This window comes from Podarcis erhardii (genome assembly GCF_964252035.2).
Source record: "Podarcis erhardii genome assembly, chromosome: 1".
NCBI classification, from domain to species: Eukaryota; Metazoa; Chordata; class Lepidosauria; order Squamata; family Lacertidae; genus Podarcis; species Podarcis erhardii.
The window spans coordinates 74,042,238-74,068,025 of NC_138497.1; the positions used below are offsets into that span (position 1 = coordinate 74,042,238).

Here is a 25,788-nt window from a genome sequence, read left to right on the forward strand (position 1 = left end):
TGTCTATATGGTTGGCCGTAAACATGACTAATCTTCAACCTCCAGGTTTTGTACAGCAGTTAATAGACACATGCACCCTTTATTGCCATGTAAGCCAGGGTGGGCAGAGAATAGATCTGTGTTATTTAAAGTAAATCAACAAGGATTAATGACTCCCTCCCGCTCCCAAATACAGCTAAAATGAAAGTCAGAGGGTGCAGGTTAACCCAACAGTACATTATTGTAATTAATTCCATAATGGTCCCCAAGACTAAATCTGATCAAATGGACAATGTGCCCTATAACTGACTAAACTAGCAAGGTTATTGTGAATAGGGGGGCTGATAACTGATCTGCAATTCTAAGCATACATAGTCCCCCTGAACAAAATGGGCCTTATTTCTTCTGTGTAAGTATGCAGAGGATGAGACTAGAAAACAAACACACATTTTATCCCAACCTGCTACTAACTTCTACACTTTTATTATAAATTAATCTTGAAAGTACACGTATGAAGTTTCCAGCTACATTCTACATTAGACAAACTTGAGACTACAGCAGTGGCATTCGTTACAGAAATGTCTGTAGCACCCCCAAAAAAGTGTTAACACAACAAATTTTATTTAGCCATCAGCCCACAAATGCAAAAGGTTTACAGAGATTAGAAAGTGCATTAATAAAGCTAGTCCTTACCAAAAAAGAAAAAAAGAAAATATATTATCCATTCAAAATATTTTACAAGTTGAATGATGCAATAACTTATTCTGGCCACTTACTGATTAAAAGGAAAAAATAAATGAGGATATGACCACTTGGACTACACCACTCTTCCCTAAGCCATGGGTCAGTAGAGATCACTGAGTCCTGCAGTTTTTCTTGCTTTCTGCATGAGTGCCCGCAGCTGAAACTGCTTGCGAGACAAGAGGCGGACGTGCTGAAAAGAAAAAACAGGCCAGGGTAAATCATCTGAGCATGATCCGACAGAAGTTATAACATTTTAATTTGATCAACTTCAATGGGACATCTTTGTAATAAAGGAATATTTAGGTCCAGATTTTGAATTTAAAGACAACTTGAAAAGTAAGATACCATTTTTATTGGCATTTTCTCTTTGACTGTAATGTCCCAATAATTTCAATGGTGTAAATTTTGACATTTTTAGATTCTTATAAAATAACTTTGTGTAATGGTGCATGTAACATATACCAGTGTTTCTCCAACTTGGGTCCCCAGCTGTTGTTGGACTACAAATCCCATAATCCCTGATAACTGGTACTGCTAGCTAGGGATGATGGGAATTGTAGTCCAACAACAGCTGAAGACCAAAGCTTCAGAAACCGTTTACTAGACACGTGCAGTCACCCACACAAAAACTTGAATCAGCAAAAATGGGAAAAGGTAAAGAGGGCATTTGGTTGGCCATACTGGCCATACAGCTACAAGCACATCCTCAAGACCCAAAAGCTGAAACTGATCCCACAAAACCTGACCAGACAGTGCATTAAATGCCTCACTCAGACCTGTTACAACAAGAATATATACACAGTGGTCCAACTCATCATGGGAAGACAAGTTATTCTGTTCTACAGGCTTATATCTTCCTGGCTGTCCGGTGTGTAAGGTTCTAAACTACAGTTTTGATGATGTGTGAGAGAGATAACAACACTCTGGTACCATCCAATGCACTTGAAAAACCCTCCCCTCTTCCCTACATTTGAAGAGGCATTAGAGTTAAGAACTAGGAACACAACTATTGGTTTCAGTGGACCAGAAAAACTGTACATGAACGTACCTTTGAATATTTACTCAAACCTACCTTTAGAAAGATATCAAGATCAATAACTCCACGTCTCAATGCTTCACCCAGGTAAAAGATGGTATCTTCAATGGCATTTTCCTCAGCATACAAGTTCAGAATTTGTTTGTAAAGTGGCGCTGTAGGAACAATAACTTCGTCTATGTCATTATTTTCTGACTGACTCTCCATTTTTTCCAAGGCAGAACTCAGCTCTTCATCTTTCTTTTTCAGGAGGTCAATGTTCTTGTCAACTTCAGCCTAAAATAATAATAATAAAAAGGTTTGTTTTAAGATGCCGTGATACCTATTTAATCAACACCCTAAATTCCCTTTTAAAGTCCATGGAAGGGAGTCCCAGGTACCACAGGAAAGAGGTTTCCCTCCTGCCCTCAAACCCCTCCCACGGCATGTGAAGAAATTACCCCCCCACACACACTGCTCTGAGGGCAATAATGGCAAAAGAGGTTTCTGCCTGGGGAAATTTGGGACCCACTGAATCCCAAACTCTCCTGTTCCCATAACATACCTCTGGAACGGGGGGGGGGGGGAGTACATGGTCCTGAAGCTGGTGTACTCAGTTTCCCGTCCTTTTGGCACTAGACGGGAAAACGTGGCGGTAGGCAGAGTGGGCAAAGGACAGGGTAGTTGTAAAAGGAAAAAAACCAGGATGGGTGCTACAACACCACCTTTTGCCCTGCCAGCATAAGGCCGGCAGGACTTTGGGTGTGGCAGTTTCTTTGCCTCAGTAGGATTGCTCCGTAAGACTTTAAGAGTATTTATGTATGAGAACAGAATTTAACTGCTTATTTGGATGTTCTCAAAATTTCACCATTACTGTGCTATCGACCTTGTAAATAACCATAGACACAGGACAAATAATTGTAATGTCTCTGCAGTTTTAAGACCACTGTCCTCACCTGCAAATAATGAATCAGTGGTGAGGAATAGATGGCTAGAAAGAAAAGGGCTACATTTTTCATTTCCTATAACTGACTTACCTACCACACAATGGATGCCAAGAGCTACAGGCAACAGAATCTACTGCAAGGAAGGAAATGTTCCAGCTGCTTTGAGCAACGAAAAAGGCTTCGTTGTTGTTTGAAAAGACATGGGAAGTCATGAGCCCAATGCTTTTAATTGCTTAAAAGAAAAAAAAAACAAGGTATATGGCAAGCCTTTTCGTTTGCTTACCACTTCCTGGTCTAGGCGAGTTACCATCTCTTCAAGCTTTTGGTGACCTTTTTTCAAGTCTTCCTCTGTGCGCTTCAAGGCATTGAGCTCTGCCTGGGCACGGTCCATTTCTTCTTTCATTCTCCATCTCAACTTATCACTGACTGCTGAAATAAGCGAAGCTCGAATGGTATCTTCGCTAATGGTGCCATCTCTGCTGGGACCTGTACAATAAGATTCAGTCACAGAATCAACCCCTTCTACTTCTGAGGAGATTTGTAGGTCATGACAATCTGTTTGGCAAAGGTATTTGAGGCTAAAAAACCTAGAGTATGTTAAAACAGATTAATTTTCAGACATAACATTCCAAAAGGTGTACCCATGAACTTCTAAGTTGCTTAATAATCTATTGTACTTTCCCAACTTAAGGAGGTTCTGCCCATCTTCTCACAGAGTGCAACTGTGAACTTGAACCAGCAAATATTTTAAAAGCAACCATAGAGCTTTCAAGTGTTAGCTAACTAACACATTAGCTAACTATCACAATGAAAAAACATCGTCCTTGAACACAGGTTTAGCTCTCAGCCACTCAAACTTTACTTTAGATACACCCCCAAATTCAAAATGTTTTAATGAAAACACAGAATGCTTCTGTCAGATTACTAGCTCTGGTTACTGCTTGAGGAGCACTGAGTTGAGCTACAAACAATGAAACACTAGTTTATTTTTTATACAAATATTTCTTATGCTTTTGCATCAACCATCATATAAAATATCTACAGTCATTTTTTTATCACCAAGTTCACGTGAAACCCCAAATGTTTGCCATGCACAAGATGGTCTTTCCTTATTAAAACCTTTCCTTCCAAACACTCACATCCACAAATTCACATTGCACATTCAAATCTACAAGTTTTTCACTTGTCTCCTCACAGACAACACTGTCTGAAGAGTTTCCTTACATTGAGGACTTGAAATTTTATAAAAATGAATGCCCTGTCTTAATCACTACCGTTACTAATCTACAAATATATTTTAAGAAAGTATTCAATAAACTGTAGGTTCCAAACATCACAATTATATCAAACCTAGCAAGAATTAGCAACAGCACTCTAGTATAAAAATTGTATTTTACCTTAACACACCAACTCAAAGAGCCCCACAGGTTTCATATGCAGCTTGAATTTGCCGCCATCCATGTGTTCTCTTAACATTAAAACTCTTCTTCTTACAGTCTCTTTCACAATTATCAGTCCATTCTTTTTGCTTCTGAGGTGTTCCCACTGCCCCAAATAGCACTTAGTATGTAGAAAGTATGGTATGGGTCCATCCCAGCAGTTTCCTGACCAGCCCACCTGCAGCAATTTTGTCCACTCAGCAAAAGTAAGCAAAGTACGGAAAATGTCTGTTCATGCTGTCCTTTCTGAATCTGCTCTGTCTTGCCGCTGCTTCATTCACACTGGGGGATCTTCACGCCAAAACAACTTTATGGAATCACAGTCTCTGATTGGAATTTCCGACTCCAGACTTGGGATTTCACTTTATGAGGATACATTGTTAATTCATTTTCAGTATTTGTATTTCATTCTTCCTGCTTTCATTTTCTTTTCGTTAAATGGCTATAAGCTTCTTATCTTCAGAAAATAATTAATGACGGATGAGTATCACAATTTCATTTCTTCAATGCTTTTAAAGTCCAATTACCAATTTCAGTGAACACCAGATTATTTTTATTTGCTCTCATTTCCATTCTTGTCTTGGGTTCATGTCCAACAAAGTTCAAAGTCTGACGCTAATGTCCGTTATGTTGATCATTGCTCCCTAAAGTCTTTCTGCTCTTCTCTTGAGTATGGATAGGCGTGGTATCATATGTAAGGAACACTGAAAACTGGTGTCAGATGAATAAACCCTTCTGCATAACAAATGTTGAGCAATTTAAACCAAAAATTATTTGAACACAAAACATTATTACAGCTCAGAGTTCTGCACATTGCTGATTCTAAACATTTGCGTACCATCTGAGTTCCCCCCATGAAGCTTTTATCCCCAAAACAAAACAAAAACACCTCTCCAAACATTGGCATTATTAATTTTATATTATATTAAAAGTATAATAATAATAATACAGATTTTAATAAGACATTCTTATGGGACATGGGGCCCCAAAACATCCTGGAAAATCTCCACATACCAATACCTCCAAAAATGCTTCCCACCTTTACATAATTACTGGTATTTAACTTTTAACAGTTTCAACTTGAATTATATGCATATTTCTGAAGAATGAACAGGCATACAGTTACGCTGATACATGCTGCTAGATGCACACAATTTGTAAGGCAAGCCCAAATAAAGACATCAAAACTCATGTTAACAAATTCCCGCAGGTTCCAAAATGACAGCTAAGAAATAAGCAAAGGCCAGAGCCAACATCCTTAGAACAAATTGTTGTTGTGTTGCTTTTAAAACAAGCCATATTCTCATTAAATATAAAAACATAGCTTGTTGTTAAAACATTTATTCAAATACTTGTGCAACAAGAAAACAAGTATAATTCAAGCTAAAACAGAAATGGAAGCCAGGATATTGTTTGATATTCTTTTAGCTTTAGAGGGGCACCATGGAATGTGTTGTGTCATCAAGTGCTGTCCCAACTACTGAAAAGACCCAAGGCAAAACAGTATGTAGTAGACGTTCTATAATATAATCTGAGATGATTTGAGTGAACTGCAAACATTCAGATGTTTTAAGTAGACAAACATAGGAGTGTAACTTAAGTGATCTAAGCAAATATGTTTATGTACATCAAAAGATGTAACCCTCTAATCCCTCTCAACTGATTTAAAAATTCATCAAAGTTTGCCTTTAAAAGATTAAGACCAGACTAGCTATCTGGCAGGACAAATGAAAACAAGTATTCTGGCAGACTTAAGGTAGGTTTGCAGTGATGTCAGCATGTGATTGTCTGCATTGCCAAATTCCAAGGAAGCCTGGTAGATTGGGCAGATGAAAATGTGTAGAGCCCATTTCCATAACATAGTGATAATAAAAGCTTTTGACAGGTGATTTGTATTATTTGGGAGCTATACAGCACCAAGTGCCTGAAGACTACTTTTCATATTTTGCCCCCTTATCCATCAAGTAAAAACACTTACACTTGCTCCTAATAATAACAGCAAAGGCAACTTTTGGTTGAATTTGAAGTACCATGTCAAATCACTAAAGAGGTTCTCTTAAGTGTCTTTCCCATTCACCCTGTGTTGCATATTCCTGTACCTGAAGACAGCTGCACGCAAGAGTTTACTGCAGAAATTGGTCCTAAATTGCAACATGTTGCATCGTTTTCTTCTGAATGATCTAGATAACAGTTTCAACAAAATAAATGAAGGTTCTGTTCTGAAACTATCCATTTCTGTGTTTTCCGTACCAAGTTTTATCTTCTTCTACTACTGTCTAGACTTGTCCTGTTTAAAACGAATTATTCAGAGTAAGAAAATCATGAAGGCAGTTTCAAAAAGTAACTTAACCTTATTTTGCTAATCCCCTGCTTCAGAAACTGTATTAAAATTGGGCAACAGCAAAAAAAAAAAAAAAAAAAAAAAGAGAGAGAGAGAGAGAGAGAGAAAACCTCAAAAAAGAAAAACCTGAACAAAACAAACAAATCACTTGGCTCAACTGAGTAAGTTACTCATTCAGAAGTAGACCCATTTAGATCAATGGACTTAAGCCCACTTATTTCAGTGGGTCTACTCAATGCTAATTTAGGATTATCAGCCTATATGGTCATCCAGAAAATGATCTTGAAAAAGCCAGCAAAACAAAATCCTATTCAAGTGCTAGACCCATATTTCCATCTCTCTCTGCCCCAGGTTTCTTTCCACCATAAGCATATATCATATAAATATATCTTAGAACCAGTTACAACTTTTTAGTCAAAGCTGTTTACTTATGAAGCTTTTGTCTAGAGCTTAAATAAAGTCAGAGAAATAAGTCTGCATGTACAAATATATGGTTTTAGATGTACAGAGAATAAGACAGGCTACCACCATATACCAATTCATACCAGGAGCACTTGATTTAAAGAGCACCTTCAAGAACATGAACCCTTAACATTTTCAATCACTTCCATAATTAGCCACCCTTAGAGAAGAGTTACTGGCATGCAGCCATACGTCCAAGGGAAAACTCAGACATTTAACCTTTGCTATACAGAGTCTAGTTTCAGAGCTGACCTTATGGTACTGACCTTACAGTACTGCAGACTAGCAGTTGACTCAGACAGAAAAGAAACAGCCAAATATCAACTTGGCAATGGAAGAAGATGATGTTTAATTTAATTTAATTTAATAATGATGACTATATATCACCACCACGAGGACAATGTGAAATGTAGCATAAACGAAGTAATAATGGTGTATTCCTCAATTATTAACTAGAAAAGAATTTTAATTATCTTTTCAGTTGACTTTTCAGGAGGGGTATGATGTCAAACAAAATATTAATACTGAAAGATGGAAGTGCAAGATTAAACAGACTAAATTGCTTTAGCTGTATCAGAACTGCCAGAGTAGACAGTCCATTTAAAAGGATTAATACATTGTGGAAGTCCATCAGCTGGGGGTCCTATAACCAGTTTGAATGACTTCCAGAAAATACTGCCTTACTAGGCCTCTGTTTAGTTGAACTTTAGGTAAGACATTTCTTCAGATAAGGTAGTAACCTCCACCCCCACCCCACAAATTAAGTACCTTAAGATTAACACCGCCATAAACCCTTAATATGCAGCTTATATTCTTGAGCAAAAAAAGCATTCTCTGAGAATAAAAATTGAAAGGAAAGATATCATTGATATCAGCCTGGGGTCAATTCTCCACTGAACCTTTTACCAGGCAATGCCAGGAATTTAACCTGACACATCTTCAGCAGACAAAATATCTGCTCATTGAGCTATGGTCTCTTCTTTCTCAGACCCTGCTTCTAGTGGCACAACATCCAAGGTTGGAGAGCCCTCCATAATGGCCCCCATGAGCTGCAAGGAATTTCCAGCAGAAGGAAATTCTACCTCTTGCCCAGTGGAAGTGGTTTTCACTTGTGCATTGGGATCCTTCTCCATGATAACATAAGTGAGCTCTGAACACCTGAATGTTAATATATCTACGGAAAGAAATCTTAGAAGAATGAACCCTGATATCCACCTCTACTAGTCTTTTTAGGGGATTCCATTCTAATTATATAACTGCTACTTACCCCCCAAAGCTTAATTAAGTCTGCAAATCAAAGAGACCCCGTGGAAGATGTTGCTCTGCTCACTGCTATATTCCAGTTCCCCAAGAAACTGGAGTATTCCAACAAGAACAAAGATTTCTGAAAGGCCACCTTGTTCGTACAGATGTGCGAGCAAGGGAAACGCTGTGAGCTAACATGAAAATATAAAAGCAAACATAATATTTGTTGCTCATTCATAAACATGCAACATACTTGAAATACTTAATACCAACCATAAGTAAACCATATATAGTACTCAACAGCAGTGATAACTGAATTTTAACAGCCCCAACAAAATGAATACCATGGATCCAAAAAGCAACACTGTTTTGCCTGAAAGCTTTCCCTTGCATTCTCCCAAAAAACCACCCTTGAGAGTAGAGGGAACCTCAAGAACAGTATGGGATGGGTGGTGAGGAAATGCAGTTGAAGGGGGAGATCGGTAAGCTGCCTTGTGCAAGTAGAAGTCCTTTCAACTTATGTAAGACAAAGTCTGGATCCAAAGCTTTACTTTTATCTCATGCTGATAATGGTCACCAATTACTGGTAGCAACAGCTCTTGAAAGTTTTGCTTTAATAAAATTATGACTAGTAGTAGCTTACTTAAACACACTATTTTTATACAACCTAAATATAGATGAGGAAAGTATCACCATTTCTGGTGATGTTTGACTGAATCAAGAAGTGTTTCAACAAGTACAATTAGCAACCCAAAGAACATCTTTCCTCAATCGTCTTTATAAAAATAATTCACATCATTCAGTACTAAGTGTTCACTAACAAAGAATGTAAGGACTAAGAAATAAATACTAGTATTTTATTGTTAGAACACAAAATCTCCAAGTTATACAAATTAGATGGATCAAACAGCATTGCCCAACATCAAAAAGGTAGAAAAGATAGGCCCAGATCCATACTGGAACTTAACGTCCCTACTACAAGCAAGTATTCAAAATGAAGGCTATAGTCAGTTGTAAGCACCAGTAAGCGCCTGCCATGTCCTTAAGGGAATGAGCTGGACCGCACTACAAACATGTAGAATTCTGCTCCTGTCCCTCCCAAAGGCTATATAGTTCTTCCCCAATCTAGTGGGAAATTTCCAGAGTGCTATGCAAAGAGAGGTTATGTAAAAAAATATAAATGTAATCCAAGCATTCATCTTAAACTGCAGTAAAGTTCAATTCTAGTCTGCTACATTCTATTCCTGTTGCCCTTGCATTCCAGAATCACATTTGTGCTACATTTTAGCTTCCAACATCAACCTACAAGATTGATATCATATTTGGAAGTACTGACCATTTAAAACCACAATACCAACAAATCCAGAATTCGTCTGGATATTGACCTGATTTCAGAGAAGCTGGGAAGGTGAAGTAAGCCACTGAAGTTAAGCTCTCTCTTGTTTGTGAAAGGCACATTACATCATAAAAGCAATTTACATAATATGTGCTACCGAAACACTGAAGGATATTGTCTCATGTGGCTTCAATCACAACCAACTCTCCTTAAGAATAATCAAGTTCACGGCAGGCTTCTTTTAAAATAAAAAAAGCATATGCTGCCCTGTAATTTGTTTCCTAGTAAATACTAACGGTGATTGTGAAAAATGGTTGTTCTATTAGATTATATTTTAAAAGCAAATTCTGATGCAGATGATCTGCCTTTTTTCCAGGAAAGGTGACACAGTAATGCCAAAGCAAAACATGGCAAAACTGTCATACAGTCACTTTCAGACAGTTCAACAAGCTTCAAGGTAACCAGAATATGTACCTTCACACAGTTTTAACAAGTGCCATAATAGCTCTGAGCAGTCATGATCTTTTGCAATGAATGTCTTGCAGAGTAACATTTAAAACTTTCAGCGTCTAAAACTTATATAGGATTTTGGATGTGACATTCCTGGTTGAATAAGCCATGAAGGAGCATCTGGTGCAAGTATCTGGTGTTTATGCTGGTTTTAGTACTTTGAGCCCAGGCTCTTTAACTCAGTTTCCCATTATGTCTGAAATTGGGAGCACTGGTTTAATGTTGATTTACTAACCAGCATCTGAAATCTGATTTGCAAACTTGTATTAAACCTCAATTCCCCATTTCAGAGGAAAGTGACTTAAAAGCAGCTTGGGCTGAACCTGGCACACATGGGGAGGCAGGAATAAGCTTGATGCTTATTCTTGCTTAATGAACTATGGTTTATTAAGAATTTTACCTCTGAGCCTGCCATATGTTAATAAACACTCATGAAGCATAAGTGATTAACATATAACTAGAGTAATATGTGAGTGCATGTATAATGAAGCCCTAATGCTTCAGTTTGTTTTCCTGCTCTAGTCAGACTCACCTTTTCCAAAGTTACATATTTTTTATGATGTTTTTTCTGATCTACCCACATAAAATAGCTTTGTAAGCTATTACTGCACCCATATTTTAGGTAGCTATCACCTCGTGCTATTCACTGAGCATTTTTCGGATGGGAATCTCAATCAGGGAAACTAAACTGCTCGGCAGTGTCTCTAAGCACACTGAAGAAGCAAACTGAATTCAGTGGGGTGGGGAAGTAAACAGAATTTTAAAAAACAGTTAAATATATCGGCAAATGTCTTACTGCAGTGGTTGCAGAACAATGCCACTAGCAATTACATTACTAAATTAATACCCACCACCATATTAACAGTGCAATTCCACTGCCTGAAAATTCAAATTACCACCGTTCACAACCTTCTAATAATCTGTCTGTAGAGACCTTCCCTACTTGCTTAAACTGAAATCTATTATTCCTTCTCCAAAGAAACAGTTAGATCAAAGTCTCCAAAACACTTAATAAATCCAGGTTGAAGACATCTGTGCCACTTTCAGACAAGAGAACACCATCTAGATGGAACAATCCTGGAGATTCTGGGACAAGTGAATCGTGTTTGATTATAATCCCTCCAATACGTTCCATAAAACTGCCGATTTCCCGATTTACTCTCTTCCTGCTTTTCTCCATAAATTCATGGGACATATCTTGGCTCCATGCTTTGCGGGGTACAATATTAGACCAGACAAGGATGCTGTTCTTGAATGTTATCTTAATATGTATTATATCTTTCTTCATTTGTCTTATGATATCATAATCTGCGTATGTCCCAAGGTCATTTCCTCCTAGATGGACCACCAATATATCAGGATCTGTTAGACGCCGCCGTGTGCGCAATAGGCTGGGTATCAACTGATCCCACGTCATACCACTCTTTCCTAGCCAATGTAGTTTGGCATCCTCCAGTCGAATGCCCAACTGTGGGCCAAAGCTTCTTTCAAGTGCTCTTTTTTCTGCCCAGAAAACGTAAGAATGACCACATATCCATACCTGTTTCTGCTTTCTTCTGCCATCTGCTATTAAGAGAACAAACATACATTAATGCTTCATAAATTTTGTGGCCCAAGCACCTCCTGAAAACTTTATTCAGTGTTGTCTGAATTATTCCATGTAAAAATCAAAACATGAGACACCTCTATCTTAAAATACATGGCATAATAATCCACAAAGTCAACTCTTTATTTGAAGATTGGTGTGTAAAGTTTACAGGTAAAAATGCCTGTATGCAAGTTATAAGATCAATGGAAAAGAATGCATGCTCATGTACCCTTTTGATCAATCTTACAAGAGCAAGTGAAAATATCTTTTCTAAATAAAGTTGCTAACAAACCATTTAGATCTTGATAAAGTATATAGGTTTGATAGATGTGCTCTACTCAGAATGAAGTTCTTCCAGATTTTTTTCCAAAATTAACAAAAGGTCAGGAGCAGAAGTCCATACCTTTCAAGCAGACCAAGAAGAGAAAGCTTCGACTTTTAAGAAAGCCCAGGGAGCAGAGTTATACTTCTCTATTAAATCTTATGTAGAAATTTATGTAACCATTTCCACGCTTTGCCTGACAGGATTAATTTTTGTTGCCACATCACATCTCCATTTCTAAAAATTCATTTTCTGAACAAAACGCTAGAAAGCTTGCACTAGGGATAGATTTTCTATTACTGCCCTGAAAGAATAGTAATTTGATCTCTTCTAAACAATGTAGACCTCCAGTATTAAACTACAGAAAATTATCAGTTTTACATTTTCCCTGCAATTTTCAACTTGTTTTTGTTTATGAAGTCTTTTCCTGACATGTAATCCAGTCAATTTTATAATTGTAAAAATGGTTTTATTGTTTTTAGAGTTTGCATCTTTTTGTATTTGATCTTATTGTACATAGCTTCAATAGCATATGGCTCTGAAGCAGTCCATAGACCTGTAAAATAACAATAACGATAATAGTAATAGCTCAACAAAAGTGATGATAATTTTTGGAGTTCAAATATATTATATGTGACATTGGACAAGAAAATAGTGGATGATGATGTGGCCAGGGATCTTGCAGTCTTTGTGCTAAATAATAATGTGCTTTCTAAATTATACTCTTTTGAGGGTTTCAAGTTTTTGCTTATCACTAGAGGCAACAATACGTTCAGATTCTCCTGAACAGGCCTGGTAGTTCTGGGCTAAGCAGTAAAACAGGTGAGCAAGCATTTCAGCACCCAAGAATTACACTGAATGTGAAACAGAAGAAAGCTGTTGATTGGCACCTTTAGCTTACAGATCAACAAACTTTACAAGATGAAGATCTGGTGATGGTAGCTGGGCTACTTCATGAACGGCACTTCTACACTTGCATCACACACAAAAAGAGTGGGAAAAAATTGCAGTTTGGGAGTGTAATGGAAAACACGATGGAGTCAAGGATAGCTTGGTTCACTTCCAGTTAAGCACGGAACTCAACTGTATTTTCAGTGCTGACTCGACAACAATCAAGGCTTCTTCACATCATCCTTAGGTACTGTTCTCCATCCTTGGCTGACATAGCAAAAGGCTTGTAAATAGGCTGTAGTACTGCATCTTGGCTGCAGTTACTCCACACTGGCTACAGGCCTCTTCATTCTTGTGCCCAAATGATGCTGCTGTTCAAGTTCCTGGTACATTCAGTGGTGTGATCAAATGAAACCCACCCCTTTCTCATCATTGAAAAGTTCATGACTACAAGAACATTCCCCCAGTTAATAAGAACATAATAAATATGTAGGCTTAAAAAAAAGAGGCTTCGGGCTTTAATTTATCTTGGACCTGCAAACATAATATTTTCAAACACATGTGAACTTCATTACATAAAACAGTTCAATAAAAAAGAAGTTTGTTGAACAGTGAAAAGAGTTAATGATTGTTCCATCAATCAAACAATGGAGAAAAAAAATGAACATCTAGCATGGTTAAAGTGTAATGTAACTGATGTTTTTGCCACGAGGCACTTAATGCCCATCTCAGAAATAGGTGTATTTGGATTTGCTTTATGGTGTATATTTAGAATGAGCAATCTCATTACATTCGGAAAAAGACACTTTCAAAGCTACTCACCCACAGTAGTTACAGGAGGCTGAGAAGGGTAGTGTTGTGTGCTAGTTGTTGGTGGAAATGATCCGCTAGGGGAAGGGTAAGGATAGCTTGGGTAACCACTTGAAAGGGGAGGGGGAGAAAGACACAGTGTTATGCATTCTTTAGTTAATATTTCCATTCATAAGCAATTTTTTTTACATTTAAACAATTTATAATAGACAAACAGAATTTCAAAAAGAGCCACTGATGCAGATATAAACGGTCAGAGTAATATTCAAGACCATGAGAAATTTGTTGTCATCCATAGATTTCAGAGGTATCAATGTTTTAATCAATGTTATTCAGATACGTATAAATAAATTTCAAGTTCCCTGATCCAAGTTTCTTCACATTTGTGGATTAAAGCTGAAGACAGGTAGAGGCACTCAGTCTAATTATTCATGGTTCATTCTGTTAGCAGTTAACAGGTTTGTACTTTGTTGCATTATTTTCATTTGAAAAGGTCTATGTTGCCTTGGTGGTTTCATTTACAGAGGGGAGACTGAGCAGGCTTCTCCAACTGCCAGAGCATGTACACATGTTAGAGTTTCTGCATGCTACGTTACTTTCCTCAAAAGTTAGTGCCCTCTATTTCCACTCAGTTGGTGTCATGCACTCCATTTTCAGAATCAGTTATATAATGCATATAGTGATGGCAGAACTAATAAGCCATCAATAGTAGGAAACTAGAGACAATAATACCACAGGATATGAAAAAGGGAGATACAATACAGTACATGTGGGATTTCTACACTCAGAACTGTGTCTACTGTGAACAAGCCTTACTGTTTAATTCATTGTACTAACACTAGCCAACAACTAAAGGGAGAAAATGAGCCGATGTGTAGAAATAAAGCAGTTCTCAGTCCTCTTCTGTCTCCATACATTAAAAAAACATGTGCAAAAGGTAGAAGTGTATTATATCAAGGTTGGTGTTAGACTTTAGTAGACTCTCAGACTGGGCCTCTCTCAGTTCCCCTGCCCAACAATGTGACTTCCCTTGGGCACTCTGCCCACCAATTCTGCTGCCACCAGTCATTTCTCACTCCCTCCGGTTGTGCTTATCCAGCAGATGGCAGCGGTGTTTTTGATGGAAAACAGGCTACTACTCAGCTCCGATCTTTAGCAGAAGATGGCTGCCATCTCAGAGACCCCAAATGCAATGCCCGTTTGTGAGCACTGCATTTTGGGGGTCCTGAGATGGTGGCCACCCACCACGGACTGGAGTTTGAGTGGTAGCTTGGCTCCCATATGAAAATGGCACCTGCTGGTAGAGGGTAGTGATTGGTGCACTGGACAGAGACCCCAACGGTGGTGGAAATGCCAGGCAGAGCACCAATGGGGGTGATAGCAAGACTGGCATCAGCTCCATTGGGGCCCTGCCAGAACACATGGGCTGCAGCAGTTGCTCCAATACGTTGGGTTCTAATCCTGGGTCTGTTTTGGAGTTGCTCCATCACCACTGCCCACAATGTCTATTGCTGGCTCCACCCTCAGACTTATACGTATTGGGCAGAAAGTCTGAAGGGGAAACTTACACACGTTCAGCAGAAGGTACACAGGCTCCTCCATGTAACTAGGAGTCCTGTGGATGTGTGGATGCAAATTTTGTGGAGGAGCCTGTGTGCATGAAGCTGAACTTACATACATTCTCCCAACAGATCTTCTGCCCAGTGCACAAAGGTCTGGGGGATGAGCTAGAGGGAACAGAGACATCAGAGACAGAAAAAAACATGCATAGCTGTGCACCCCCCTACATGTGTTCTTTTAACATGGGAAGCCTAGGTTTTTTATATATAAAAGTCCTCTCATAAGGAGAGGATGCAGCCAAATAATGTTAAGAATGCAGGAAGCAAGCTGAAAAGTTTTATAAAAAGGCAAGAACGTGAGTCATTTTAGAAGTATAGGTTTACAATGACACCAATTTTGCTCACTATACACTTAATCATTGCTTTACTCAAATGAAGGGGCCTTAAATGCAACCAGGGGTTTTGATGACTGTATTTAAATAACAACATATAAAAGACCCTGACAACACCTAGACAAAACTGAACTCAAGATGAATGGAATACAAATCTAATGCTTTTAAAGTCCATCACTCTCAACTTCAGAAATGGGCACAACATCACATTGTCCAATATTGCCAGTGTAGTCTATTGGATCAGCAGATTCAGCAAACTATAGCTTACCTTGGGTTAGGTGGTGGTCCAGGAGGGAAATGAGGCATTCCACTTGGCATTCCTGGCATATAGGAAGCTGTGCACAACAACAATGTTAAACATTTTAACAATTTAGGATAGTGTTGTTCAATTATATAAAATTATCTTTACAAATAAGTAGTTAAAAATTGGGTTGCCTCTACTCAAGGTAGATCCACCAAATGAATGGAAATAATGAACTTAGGTCTATTTCTTTCAATGGGTTGAGTAGAACTTAGTTGAATACATCGCACTAGGTTAGATCCAGACTTCCTGTGAGCAGAAACCTTCTGGGGGGAAAGGAAGACGCAATGTTTACCTATTCCTTCCTGCCATTTCTGACCCCTGAAAGTTGTTCTGGAGGACAAGGGGAGAGGGGCATTCTATGGAAGACCATGGAAGTTGGTGCTGAGACAAGAGGCAACAATCACTTTCCCAAGTCTCCACTGAACCTCAGTCCACTTTTGGAACAGAAGCAACTGTTTTATTAATAGAATGACAACTATTGATGCAGTCCATTTGTAATTTCTACAGTTGTAAAAGTTATTTTTTAATAGCCCACATGAAGAAAATGCAAAAGAAAAGAAAAGAAAAAAGAAGCCTTCTTGACCCCTGCCCCACCTTCAGAATAAGCAAACAGCAGCCCAGGAAACCATTCCTGTTCCTAGTCTTCCCTGTTGTGCTTGCACTTATTATGCATTTCAGTTACTTTACTCTTGCTGCATAAGCCAATTCAGAGCGTTCATTTATCCCATTTTTTCCTTACACATATTCAAATCCATAGGTGGAATTCAACATCACATTATTTCAATTGTTCCCTTGGTGCAAGTGTTTTTGCTTGCTTGACAGAACAATCTCCCCTCTTCTCCTCCTGCAGTCTGGGTTTTTTTCCTCCCAAAGTGGATAGTGTGGGGAGACCCCGCCGTGCTACTGGGAGTCCTTCCACTGGCTACTGCTAGTACAATTGTTTAGTATTTTAATTGAATCCAGTCCTATATAACCAGGGAGTCCTTACAAACAAGCCATTATTAAAATGAAGCAATTAATCTAATAATAAAGATTACAATGTTCATACTAAGAGCTGGATCTATAGAGTTGGTTCCAGAATTGTGAGGGAAAAGGTCCACTTGCCCCTTCCTTCCCGCTGCAGCTCACTACACCCCTTCCAAAAATCACTTGAAATTTGGGGAGTTTCTGGAGTGGTCCAAGATGGGACACGAGGAAGAAATCAATTAGATGTGATGTGTGCCTTGCATTCATTAAGTATAAGTAACACATCCGACACTCCAATTTAAGACAATTGAGGCTGCACTTTGGGGCTTTCTCCATTATGTTATATCTCTCACTGCACCAACTCTACATGCAGTGCAATGAAGAGCTCTGGAGAATCTGAAAACTTGCTCACTATTAATATTACATTTCCAAGGGTCCTAATGAAGCTATTTCCCAACTGTGGTTTTGCACACCTCCACCCCCACTGAAGACCAGGACAGCTACCTATGATTTTTAAAGTGATGGTGTCAAAGCATTAGTGTTACTTTCAAGCTGGCAATATATAGCTTTACTAGTTCTGAACTCCTGGCTATTCTATATTTGGCTGACACCTACTGGCAGAGATGATATTCTCTGGTGGTAAAAAGTACTGTACAATGAGAAGGCTTTTTGCAATGCTAAAATGGCAGAAAAGAAAGCAAATTTAATTTTCCTCGAGTGTTCAGCATTGGTACATCTAACAATGACAGGTTTTTGTTCTATAAAATGAATTTCCCTACAATAATACCTGTTTTCAAACTGGTATAAGTATACATTTCAAATAAATGCCCTACACATCTTGTAAAATAGCACAGTAAATTCTTGCAAAATAATTAACACTTGTAGGAACATCTTTTTTTCAGAAGTTGAGAGCAATGGAACATAAAAGATATCAAAGTGAGTTTTTAATTTGATTTGCAATTAAAAGAAAAATAGTATAAAGGATGCCAATATAACTCTGCTAGCATTATAAAATAAATAAGTTTCAAAAACAATGTCATAAGAAGATAAAGGTACTGATAATGGCAAAATATTAGCATGAATAATGTTTGAAAATAGATCAAGGATCAAATGAATTGTACAATCTTGTTGAGTTTGTAGTGTGGGTGCTAAAAAACAACATCTTTCATGGAAATTTATTTATAATCAAAACAGTTATTAGGCAGCATGTTCAAAATATCTAGCCTAATTCTCTACATTTAAATAAACCAAACTCTGAGCTGCTGGTAGCTGAAAAAGATTACACAGAATGAATACTGGCTATACAACTTGTGCTCTGGCCTGGGCAATTGGCAGCAGGGATACTTTATGTTTAAACCAACAACATAACTACATATTTAGAAACCAATACTACAATAACTAGATCCTTTCAACAATACACCGTGCCATTATTCTACTTGTTTTCATTGCAGTTTGCAAGTATATGGGGTACAAGGTACTTACAGTTTGGTGGTCCTGTTGCCTGGTAAGGTGGGTAGGCTGCTGAAATGGTAGGCCGAGAGAAGACTGGAGGTTCTTCTCCAAACACCACAATCATCACTTGAATCAAGCCAATCAAATCTGATTGTGGCTAAGGGGAAAGCATATAAAAATCTCTTTGCTTTTTTTCTCCCACACAGATTAGCAATGACAATGCATCCATCACCTTGTCAGTTATAGGTGGTCATTTGGTTACTCTATTTGTAGGTTTTGGTCAAGTATATTCCAATTCAGGTTCAATGACTAACTGATAAAAATTAAAGTGTAGCATATCACTGAGAAAGTACTGATGAGAATATGAACCCTAACCCCATATTAATTATCGGCAGCAATTAGACATTTTATGGCAGGCCACATTTCAATTGCAGGTCTCATGAATGGAGATCAAATATGACAAAAGCAGTAACACAATTAGTACTATGTAAGAGTGCTAAGATTTTACTCAATAGAGACCCCAGTTGCCCAGTGTCACATCTTTCTGCTATAACAAATGACCAAAGGAACAAAGATCACCACAGCCAATCACAAGCAAACAATCACACCCTAGGCCAACCCCAACCTCTCTCACCACCAAAGGGACACAAGTGAACAACACAAGCACGCTGACACCAAACTCTACATACATTAAGCATAATAGAAACACCGCTACCCAACCCTACCCCCATCCATCTCCCCTCCCTCCACCCCCTTTCTTTTTTTTTTCTTCTCCCCTAATGCCTCAACAAATGAAACAGATTTGTAAAAATGTTACATGGAGAGAAAAAAAATACGAGGCATTACACTCACACTGTAAAACAAGAAAACCCTTAATAAAATTTTTTAAAAAACAACAACAAATGACCAAAGGAGAAAGAAGAATATTAAACAAAACTGCTACTTAAATGGTGAAATAATTTAGGACTAATGGTTAAGAATTTTATAATTGTACTTACATGTTTCCATTCATGTAGATATGGAAGGTATATCTTGCCATTTGCATCCACGTGCTTCCCAGTTTTAATTGTCATTGAACTAGTTGGCTTAACAAAACAGATTGGTGGATTGTATGGATATGTATCCAACAGCCACAGACATATTGGGATATTGTATGTGTTACCTGAAGAAGTTATTTAAAAAAAAAAGATGAATGAATTATTATTTTCTCCTTCTGACAATATATTTTAATGGTGTGAAATAGGAATGATTACAAATGCTGTCCTTGTAGTGATGGAAGGCCTTCTAACCTCCACTAACAGAAGCAGGCTGCCCTCCAGTCCACTGTTCTGGAAGTCTCCTTGAGCCCCTCTCCCAGGGTACATGCAGGGAAGGGGAAATTCCATTGCACACATTGTGCTAATGAAAAAACTTTGTTGGACACTGCACAAAGAATAGGAAAATCTCCTGTATGTGGCAACACAAAACAGTTGTACAAAGGTCCAAAACTAAGAACAAAGCATTCAGAACAAGTTAGTGACCAAGCTGATCAAAGTAAATTATGTAAGCTTTCAAGTAATGTACTGGCAATCTACCCAAGACAAATACATACCTTTGTAATTTACAGGAATGGTTCCTGTGAGGCTCATCAGTTCTCTTGATGAACCATCATTAAAAACTGAAAAGCAAAAAAAAAAGTGTTATGCAACCTGTTCATTTTATAGTCAGATAACAAAAGTTGCATGCACGCTTAACAAAACAGAGACTACTTTTCTTCAAACACTTCTCTATATACAAGCAAGCATCTTCTAGGAAAATGAACTAATAACACCACACAATATTAGAAATGGCGAGCAAATTATTGTGTGACATAGGCAGATCTGCTCCATACAATTCTAGCATCTATGAAAAATAAAATTGCTATTGTAGCCTTCAAAGCAAAGCCTAAAAATGAGCAATACTATTTTCAAGTCAAGTGGGCAGAGGCTGTGGTACTTCAGACGTTGCTGGACTACAATCCCATCACCCCTGATCATTGGCTTTGGAAGAAAAGGTTTCCCTATTACCACTTTGCCAAAAAGCATGTCTCAAATAATTAGCACAGTACAGGGGTGGCCAACCTTTGGTCCTCCCTATGTTCCTTAAATATAATTCAAATCTTCTCTGACTGTTGGGTTTGCTAGCTAAGGCTGACTGCAGTCTAACAAGATCTGGAGAACACCAAGTTAGCTACCCTGGTCTATTAACTTATCTTATTTCTTCTTTGTCATAAAATTTATTACACAAAATATGATATACTGATAGGGAACTGACACAGGCTAGCTAACAAAAAAATACTGTACAAAAAAGAAAAGCATAACATAAAACTCACCATATCCATCCATTACAGGCTTGAGGTCTTTGTACTGGGTAATAACACTGACAGTTTCCTGAACAGTCAAGTCTCTGTACTTGTACTAGGGGGAAATAGATTTTGAAAATCTTAAAGCTCCACTAAAGACAACTTCCACTGAAAACATTTAGACTTCTTTCAACACAACTATAGTGACTAGAGAACAAGATCTGCACAGTCTTCCACAGCAGGTAAGATACTACACAGTCATACCTCTTGTTATGTTTGCTTCATGTAACATTTTTTCAGGTTGCGTCCCATGGCAACCCGGAAGTACCAGAAATGGTTACTTCCAGGTTTATCCACATGCGCATGCACAGACGCGCAAAATGACGTCACGCACATGCACAGAAGCGAATCGCAACCCACGCGTGCGAAGACGCACCGCTGCGGGTTGCATTCCTTTCATATTGCAAATGGGCCTCTGGAACGGATCCCGTTCGCAACCAGAGGTACCACTGTAACTACTTTTGTATATAGAACCACTTTGCTGAATTACAGCCAGAGATTATAGAGTAAACCTGACCTGCCAGGATCAAGTATAAGTGGTATGTGATGATGCAAAGTGAATCAAACTCAATTCTACAATTAGGATGCTCAAGTGAAATGAGACTGTCCACAGTCCAACATGTTCTTTGTCTTGTGGTAAGCTGACACAGTTCTACAAAGAAAATGAATACACTTATGAATTAATGTAGACCACTGAACAGATTTTTAAAATTGTTGATGGCAATGAAATAAGTAGAGGATTGTGTCTCTATGACAGAGGCACATATTTAGTCCAACATCTCTTCAAAAGCCATCTTTCTCTACCTCAGCCATCCACACACAGTGCCAACTGATCCAGAGCACTCTCATGCCCCACTCTTATCTCTGTAGCCTCCCACTCTCCACTGGACAGCAAAAAAAATGATCCCTTCAAGCTCCTCTATCAACTCTGCTCACCTACTTGAGCAATCTCAGTTCACAACTCCCTGGTCTTAAGGTCTCCTTCTATGGGAAATGCATCCAGAAGACAAAAATGTATCAAGGAATTAGTGACCTGTTCCTTCGCCCCTCCCTTGCTCTTGTTAAGTTTTTTGATGGTTTGAGAACGGTCTGCTTTAATCAGCTGCATTAATCAGTTGGAAGCATAGTACTGGGAACCTTCTTTGACACTGGACATTGTTTTGAGAAGGTGAAGCACTGGGAGGGGGTGGCTAATGGATGATCTGCACATAGCCAGTCTGGAAAACCACACCTGCTACCTATGGTTTGGGCAGAGTTTCTTTGAAGCTCCTGCACAGACTGATCAGCTGCAGGGCTGTGCAAAGTGAGGCTACCTGGGGGAGTTGCTTTGCCACTTCTTGAGGGCTTCCAAATGGCAGGTTGAAGTGCTTGCTTGGTATGTATACATTGCTTGCTGTTTGAGAATAAAATCTGTAATCTTCTCATTCACTTGTGTTTTTTGTATTGCTTCTGAATCTCATTTTAAAAGAACCACCTTGCCTTTGGTTTTAAGACCAACAGCAGTCAACTTCTGTGGCCACACTGCTCAGAAAGCAGTACCAGAGTTTGCACTGCTGCCACCACCTGCCTTTATGCATTATAATACAGATTTACTCTGATCTGCTAACATGGCCAAGTAAAATGAGCTGTGCAGAGCCAGCTAGCAATGTCCTAGTGACTTTGTACCTTTCAGGCAGTCACCAACATTCAGCCACGAAAAAAGGGAATAATGGAAGAATTAATATTTTAAGAATTATGAATAGTATCCATGTTCTACACCACACTAGCTCAACATTTAGAATGCTCTTGAACAAGTTCAAATATTCAATCCTATGGTTTATCACTAATTTGATAAAACCAGTCTAAAAAGGGAGGAATTCAGTGTCACACTAGCACAAACATTCCATCAGTGCAAGCATTTCTACAGAACAATCTCTCCCCCCCCCCCCCCGTTCTGGGGATTCTCCTGATCCCCCAGCAGGATAGGAGAGATAAAATCCCATTGCACTAGTGGAAGCCCTTGTGCTAGCTCCCGCTAATGCACCCATTTAGTTGAATCTGGCCCAAAATAGCATAGTGCTAGCTAAGAAGCAAAGATGATATGCAAATTTCTACTCATAATCTTTAACAACAAAAAGCTGACAAAATACTGTCCCCACCCTCAGTTAGAAATGTACGTTAAAGGTTAAAATCACAGGTGTCTAATCAGGCAATGATGCATTCTTACATTCTACTTCCTCCTCTTCATTCAACTTGTTACAAAGTAATAAGGTGGTTTTGCAACTTACTTGCCAATTAAGTATAGAATGGATCAGAAAATGACTCAGGGGAGAATATGCACATTAAACCTGCTGACTACTTAAATTAGCTTCATCCAACTAAAGGATCAGCTGGATGAGTAAGACTGCTGTCCTACACACATTTACTTGGGAATAAGTCCCACTGAACTCAACTGAACATGAGACGTAAGGCTGCAAATTTAAGCACGCTTACAGCTCAATTCCTATATGTTTACTCAGAAGTCAAAACCAGGCAGATAGCCTTCTCAGTGGTGGTGCCCGCCCTGTGGAACGCCCTCCCATCAGATGTCAAGGAAATAAACATCTGATTGTTAGAAGACATCTGAAGACAGCCCTGTGTAGGAAAGCTTTTAATGTCTGATGTTTTACTCTGTTTAATATTCTGTTGGGAGCTGCCCAGAGCGCCCAGTCAGATGGGCGGGGTATAAATAATAAATAATAATAATAATAATTACTACTACTGAATTCAATGAAGCTTACTCACATATAAGAATCAAGATTAAATTAAAATTAAATGGCACTCACTATTTAGGTTATTCTTTAAGTACGATGCATTAATAATTATTAAAGAAGGAATAAGAGTTTGTGTTTTCAATAAACTTAATTCCACTGTAGTACAGCAAATAAAAATACAGTACAAACAGCTTCATTTATTAACAATTTAACAACAAACCTACAGTGAACTCTGCAATTCAGCTGAACTTTTGTTTGATACTGATACCAGTTTGGTATTCTCATCCAGGTTTTATCATGAATCTAGTCACCTTTCATCAATGTTCAGAGCCTTTATGTTCTACTGATTTCAGCAGAAGAATAAAGAACATTAACACCCTTCTCCAAATGAAATTCCCAGCACAAAAATGTTGCTTATACAAGGAATTAGTGAACTAAGCTGCTGGGTGGCATCCTTTTCTTTGTCACTGACAGACCGGTATTCCTATAACCTGGTAAATTTAACCCTATAGTAAATTTCTTACTTTTTAGTGTTTTAAAATTAAATGTTTTAACACTATCTAAGTACCTTAGAGTCATTAAAGCTCCCAAGTAAACTGTACCCAGCTGCTGTTAACAGATGCCACACTAGGTCAACTTGCGTTAATTCACAATTTGGGCCCAAAGTACCTTTATACTCAACCTTGATCACCAACTCCTTCACCAACCTGAATGATCTCTGCTCAGTTGCATACATATTTTTAAAATGTAGTAGTAGTAGTAGTAGTAGTAACAACACCACAATCAAATTTGTGGGGTTCTTTTTTTTACTTTAAAAACTCCTAAAGAACTTGCTTACTAGTTTCCATGATTCCTTTAGCGACTAAAAGCTTAGTCGTACCCATGTTCCTCATTTCAGAACGGAATTTAGCTTTAAATAGGCCACAAAGGGCAGCAAATGACTCCGGAAACCCACAAAAACAAAACACCCAACTGAAAACTTGGGAGAGATCGCAACACGCCCATTATTTTCCTGTAATAACTAGGGAGGCCTCAAAGCGTTAGCAAAAGGCGTTGGGCGCTAAGGGTGATCCCTTTTTGGACTGGACGGACCAGGGACTATTTCGGCTCGCTCTTTCCCTTTGCGGACTCCCAGGAGGATCATTCTCGCGACCCACGAAATTAGAGACCCTTCCCATTCCTGCTGCCAGAAAGCCGGCCTCGTTTATTCGTGTCTGGCTAGGATATTTTTGTGGGGGGTTTTCCCCCCTCTGGCAGCAGGAAGAAGGGAAAGGTAAGGACTCAGGAGGAAGTTTCGCTCGGGCAGCGGCGTGAGGGGAGGGGAGAGGGGCGGCCTGGGGGCCCCGCCGGGTGGGCGAGCGCGGAGGAAGCCCCGAGGCTGTTCCCCCGGCAGAAGCCCGCTGGGAGGGGCTCCCCGGCCGGCCTCGCCCTTACCTTGCCAAGCATCTTCTTCAGCTGGCTCTCCGACACGGCCATGGCGGCGGCGGCGGCGGGGGCAGCGGGCCCTGCCGGCCGCCGGTGGTCGTCGTTCCGCGCCCCTCCTGCCGCTCCTCCGACTCCCCGCGCGAACGAGGAAACCTGCCCCGGCCTCCCTTCCGGTGCTTCCTTTCCACCCGTTTCCGCTCGGCGGCGCGGCGCGACGTCACTTCCGACGGCCAGGTGCCGCATGCGCGCGAGCGTAGACTGCGGTCAGCGACGGGCCTATAGAGATAGCAACGTGGAGAGGGTCACGCAGGCGCCGCCTTGTTTTTCTTTATTCCCATATGGAGTCTCAGTTCTGTAAAAGCACTGAAAGTGAATGGAGCATAAAATGTAATCATTCGGTTCAGCGCTGCGTTGGGATGGCGTGTGGGGGGGGGGGCTAATTTAATTAGACTTTCACCTTTTCCTTTTTCTTTCTTTTTCCTCAACTGGGAGCGTTTTGTCTATGTGCTTTGTTTTGTGCAGAGAGAGAAGGAAGTACCGTATTTTTCCGTGTATAACACGCCCCCTGTTTGGGGGGCTCAAAATTAAGAAAATACACGTTTTTAAGACGATCCCAATTTTAAAACATTAATTTCAAGTAAAAAATCCTCGTCTTATGCACGGAAAAGTATGTTAAGTCCTTTGTACCGGAAATGATAGTGGCTGATTGTAACATCTTCTCCATTCAATAAAACGTTGGGACCACTGACTGCTGCAGTCATACCTCGGGATAAATACGCTTCAGGATAAGTATTTTCAGGTTGCGCTCCGCGGTGACTTGGAAGTAATGGAGCGTGTTACTTCCGGGTTTTGCCGCTCGCGCATGCGCAGTCAAAATGACGTCATGCATGGAAGTGGCGAAACGTGACCTGCGCATGCGCAATCGCGTCTTACGTTCTGTTCAGGATGC

At 39.3% G+C, this 25,788-nt stretch overlaps 2 protein-coding genes across 4 annotated transcripts in view; one reads left to right on the forward strand and one right to left on the reverse strand.

Annotated features, from left to right (window-relative positions):
- Window positions 1-25,788, forward strand: part of GTF2H1 (general transcription factor IIH subunit 1) — a gene marked incomplete at its 5' end in the record, with an annotated part of 330,296 nt that overhangs the window by 49,280 nt on the left and 255,228 nt on the right. The window lies entirely within an intron of this gene.
- Window positions 441-25,027, reverse strand: TSG101 (tumor susceptibility 101). Of its 3 annotated transcripts, XM_081841568.1 has the most exons (10): window positions 24,849-25,013; window positions 20,653-20,737; window positions 19,894-19,959; window positions 19,301-19,464; window positions 18,333-18,459; window positions 15,849-15,915; window positions 13,642-13,739; window positions 2,969-3,171; window positions 1,796-2,035; window positions 441-913 (listed from the first exon to the last, which is right to left on the reverse strand). In XM_081841568.1, exons 1-10 carry the CDS (start codon window positions 24,888-24,890, stop codon window positions 824-826), a joined length of 1,182 nt encoding a protein of 393 aa, XP_081697694.1. In that variant the 5' UTR covers window positions 24,891-25,013; the 3' UTR covers window positions 441-823. The 3 variants fall into 3 exon arrangements, with proteins under 3 accessions (XP_081697694.1, XP_081697693.1, XP_081697692.1); XM_081841567.1 differs by lacking the exons at window positions 441-913; window positions 1,796-2,035; window positions 2,969-3,171 and adding an exon at window positions 9,016-11,581 and having other exon boundaries at window positions 24,849-25,027; XM_081841566.1 differs by lacking the exons at window positions 441-913; window positions 1,796-2,035; window positions 2,969-3,171 and adding an exon at window positions 9,016-11,584 and having other exon boundaries at window positions 24,849-25,027.

What these genes read in the sequence shown, in the direction of transcription:
- TSG101 (XM_081841566.1), bottom strand. Translation starts at nt 24,890, where the DNA reads ATGGCCGTGTCGGAGAGCCAGCTGAAGAAGATGCTTGGCAAG. An exon ending in GGACCACCACCTAACCCAAG is followed by an intron (nt 13,740 to 15,848) that starts GTAAGCTATAGT and finishes TCCCCTTTCAAG; the next exon opens with TGGTTACCCAAGCTATCCTT. An exon ending in GCCTCCTGTAACTACTGTGG is followed by an intron (nt 11,585 to 13,641) that starts GTGAGTAGCTTT and finishes TTCTCTTAATAG; the next exon opens with CAGATGGCAGAAGAAAGCAG.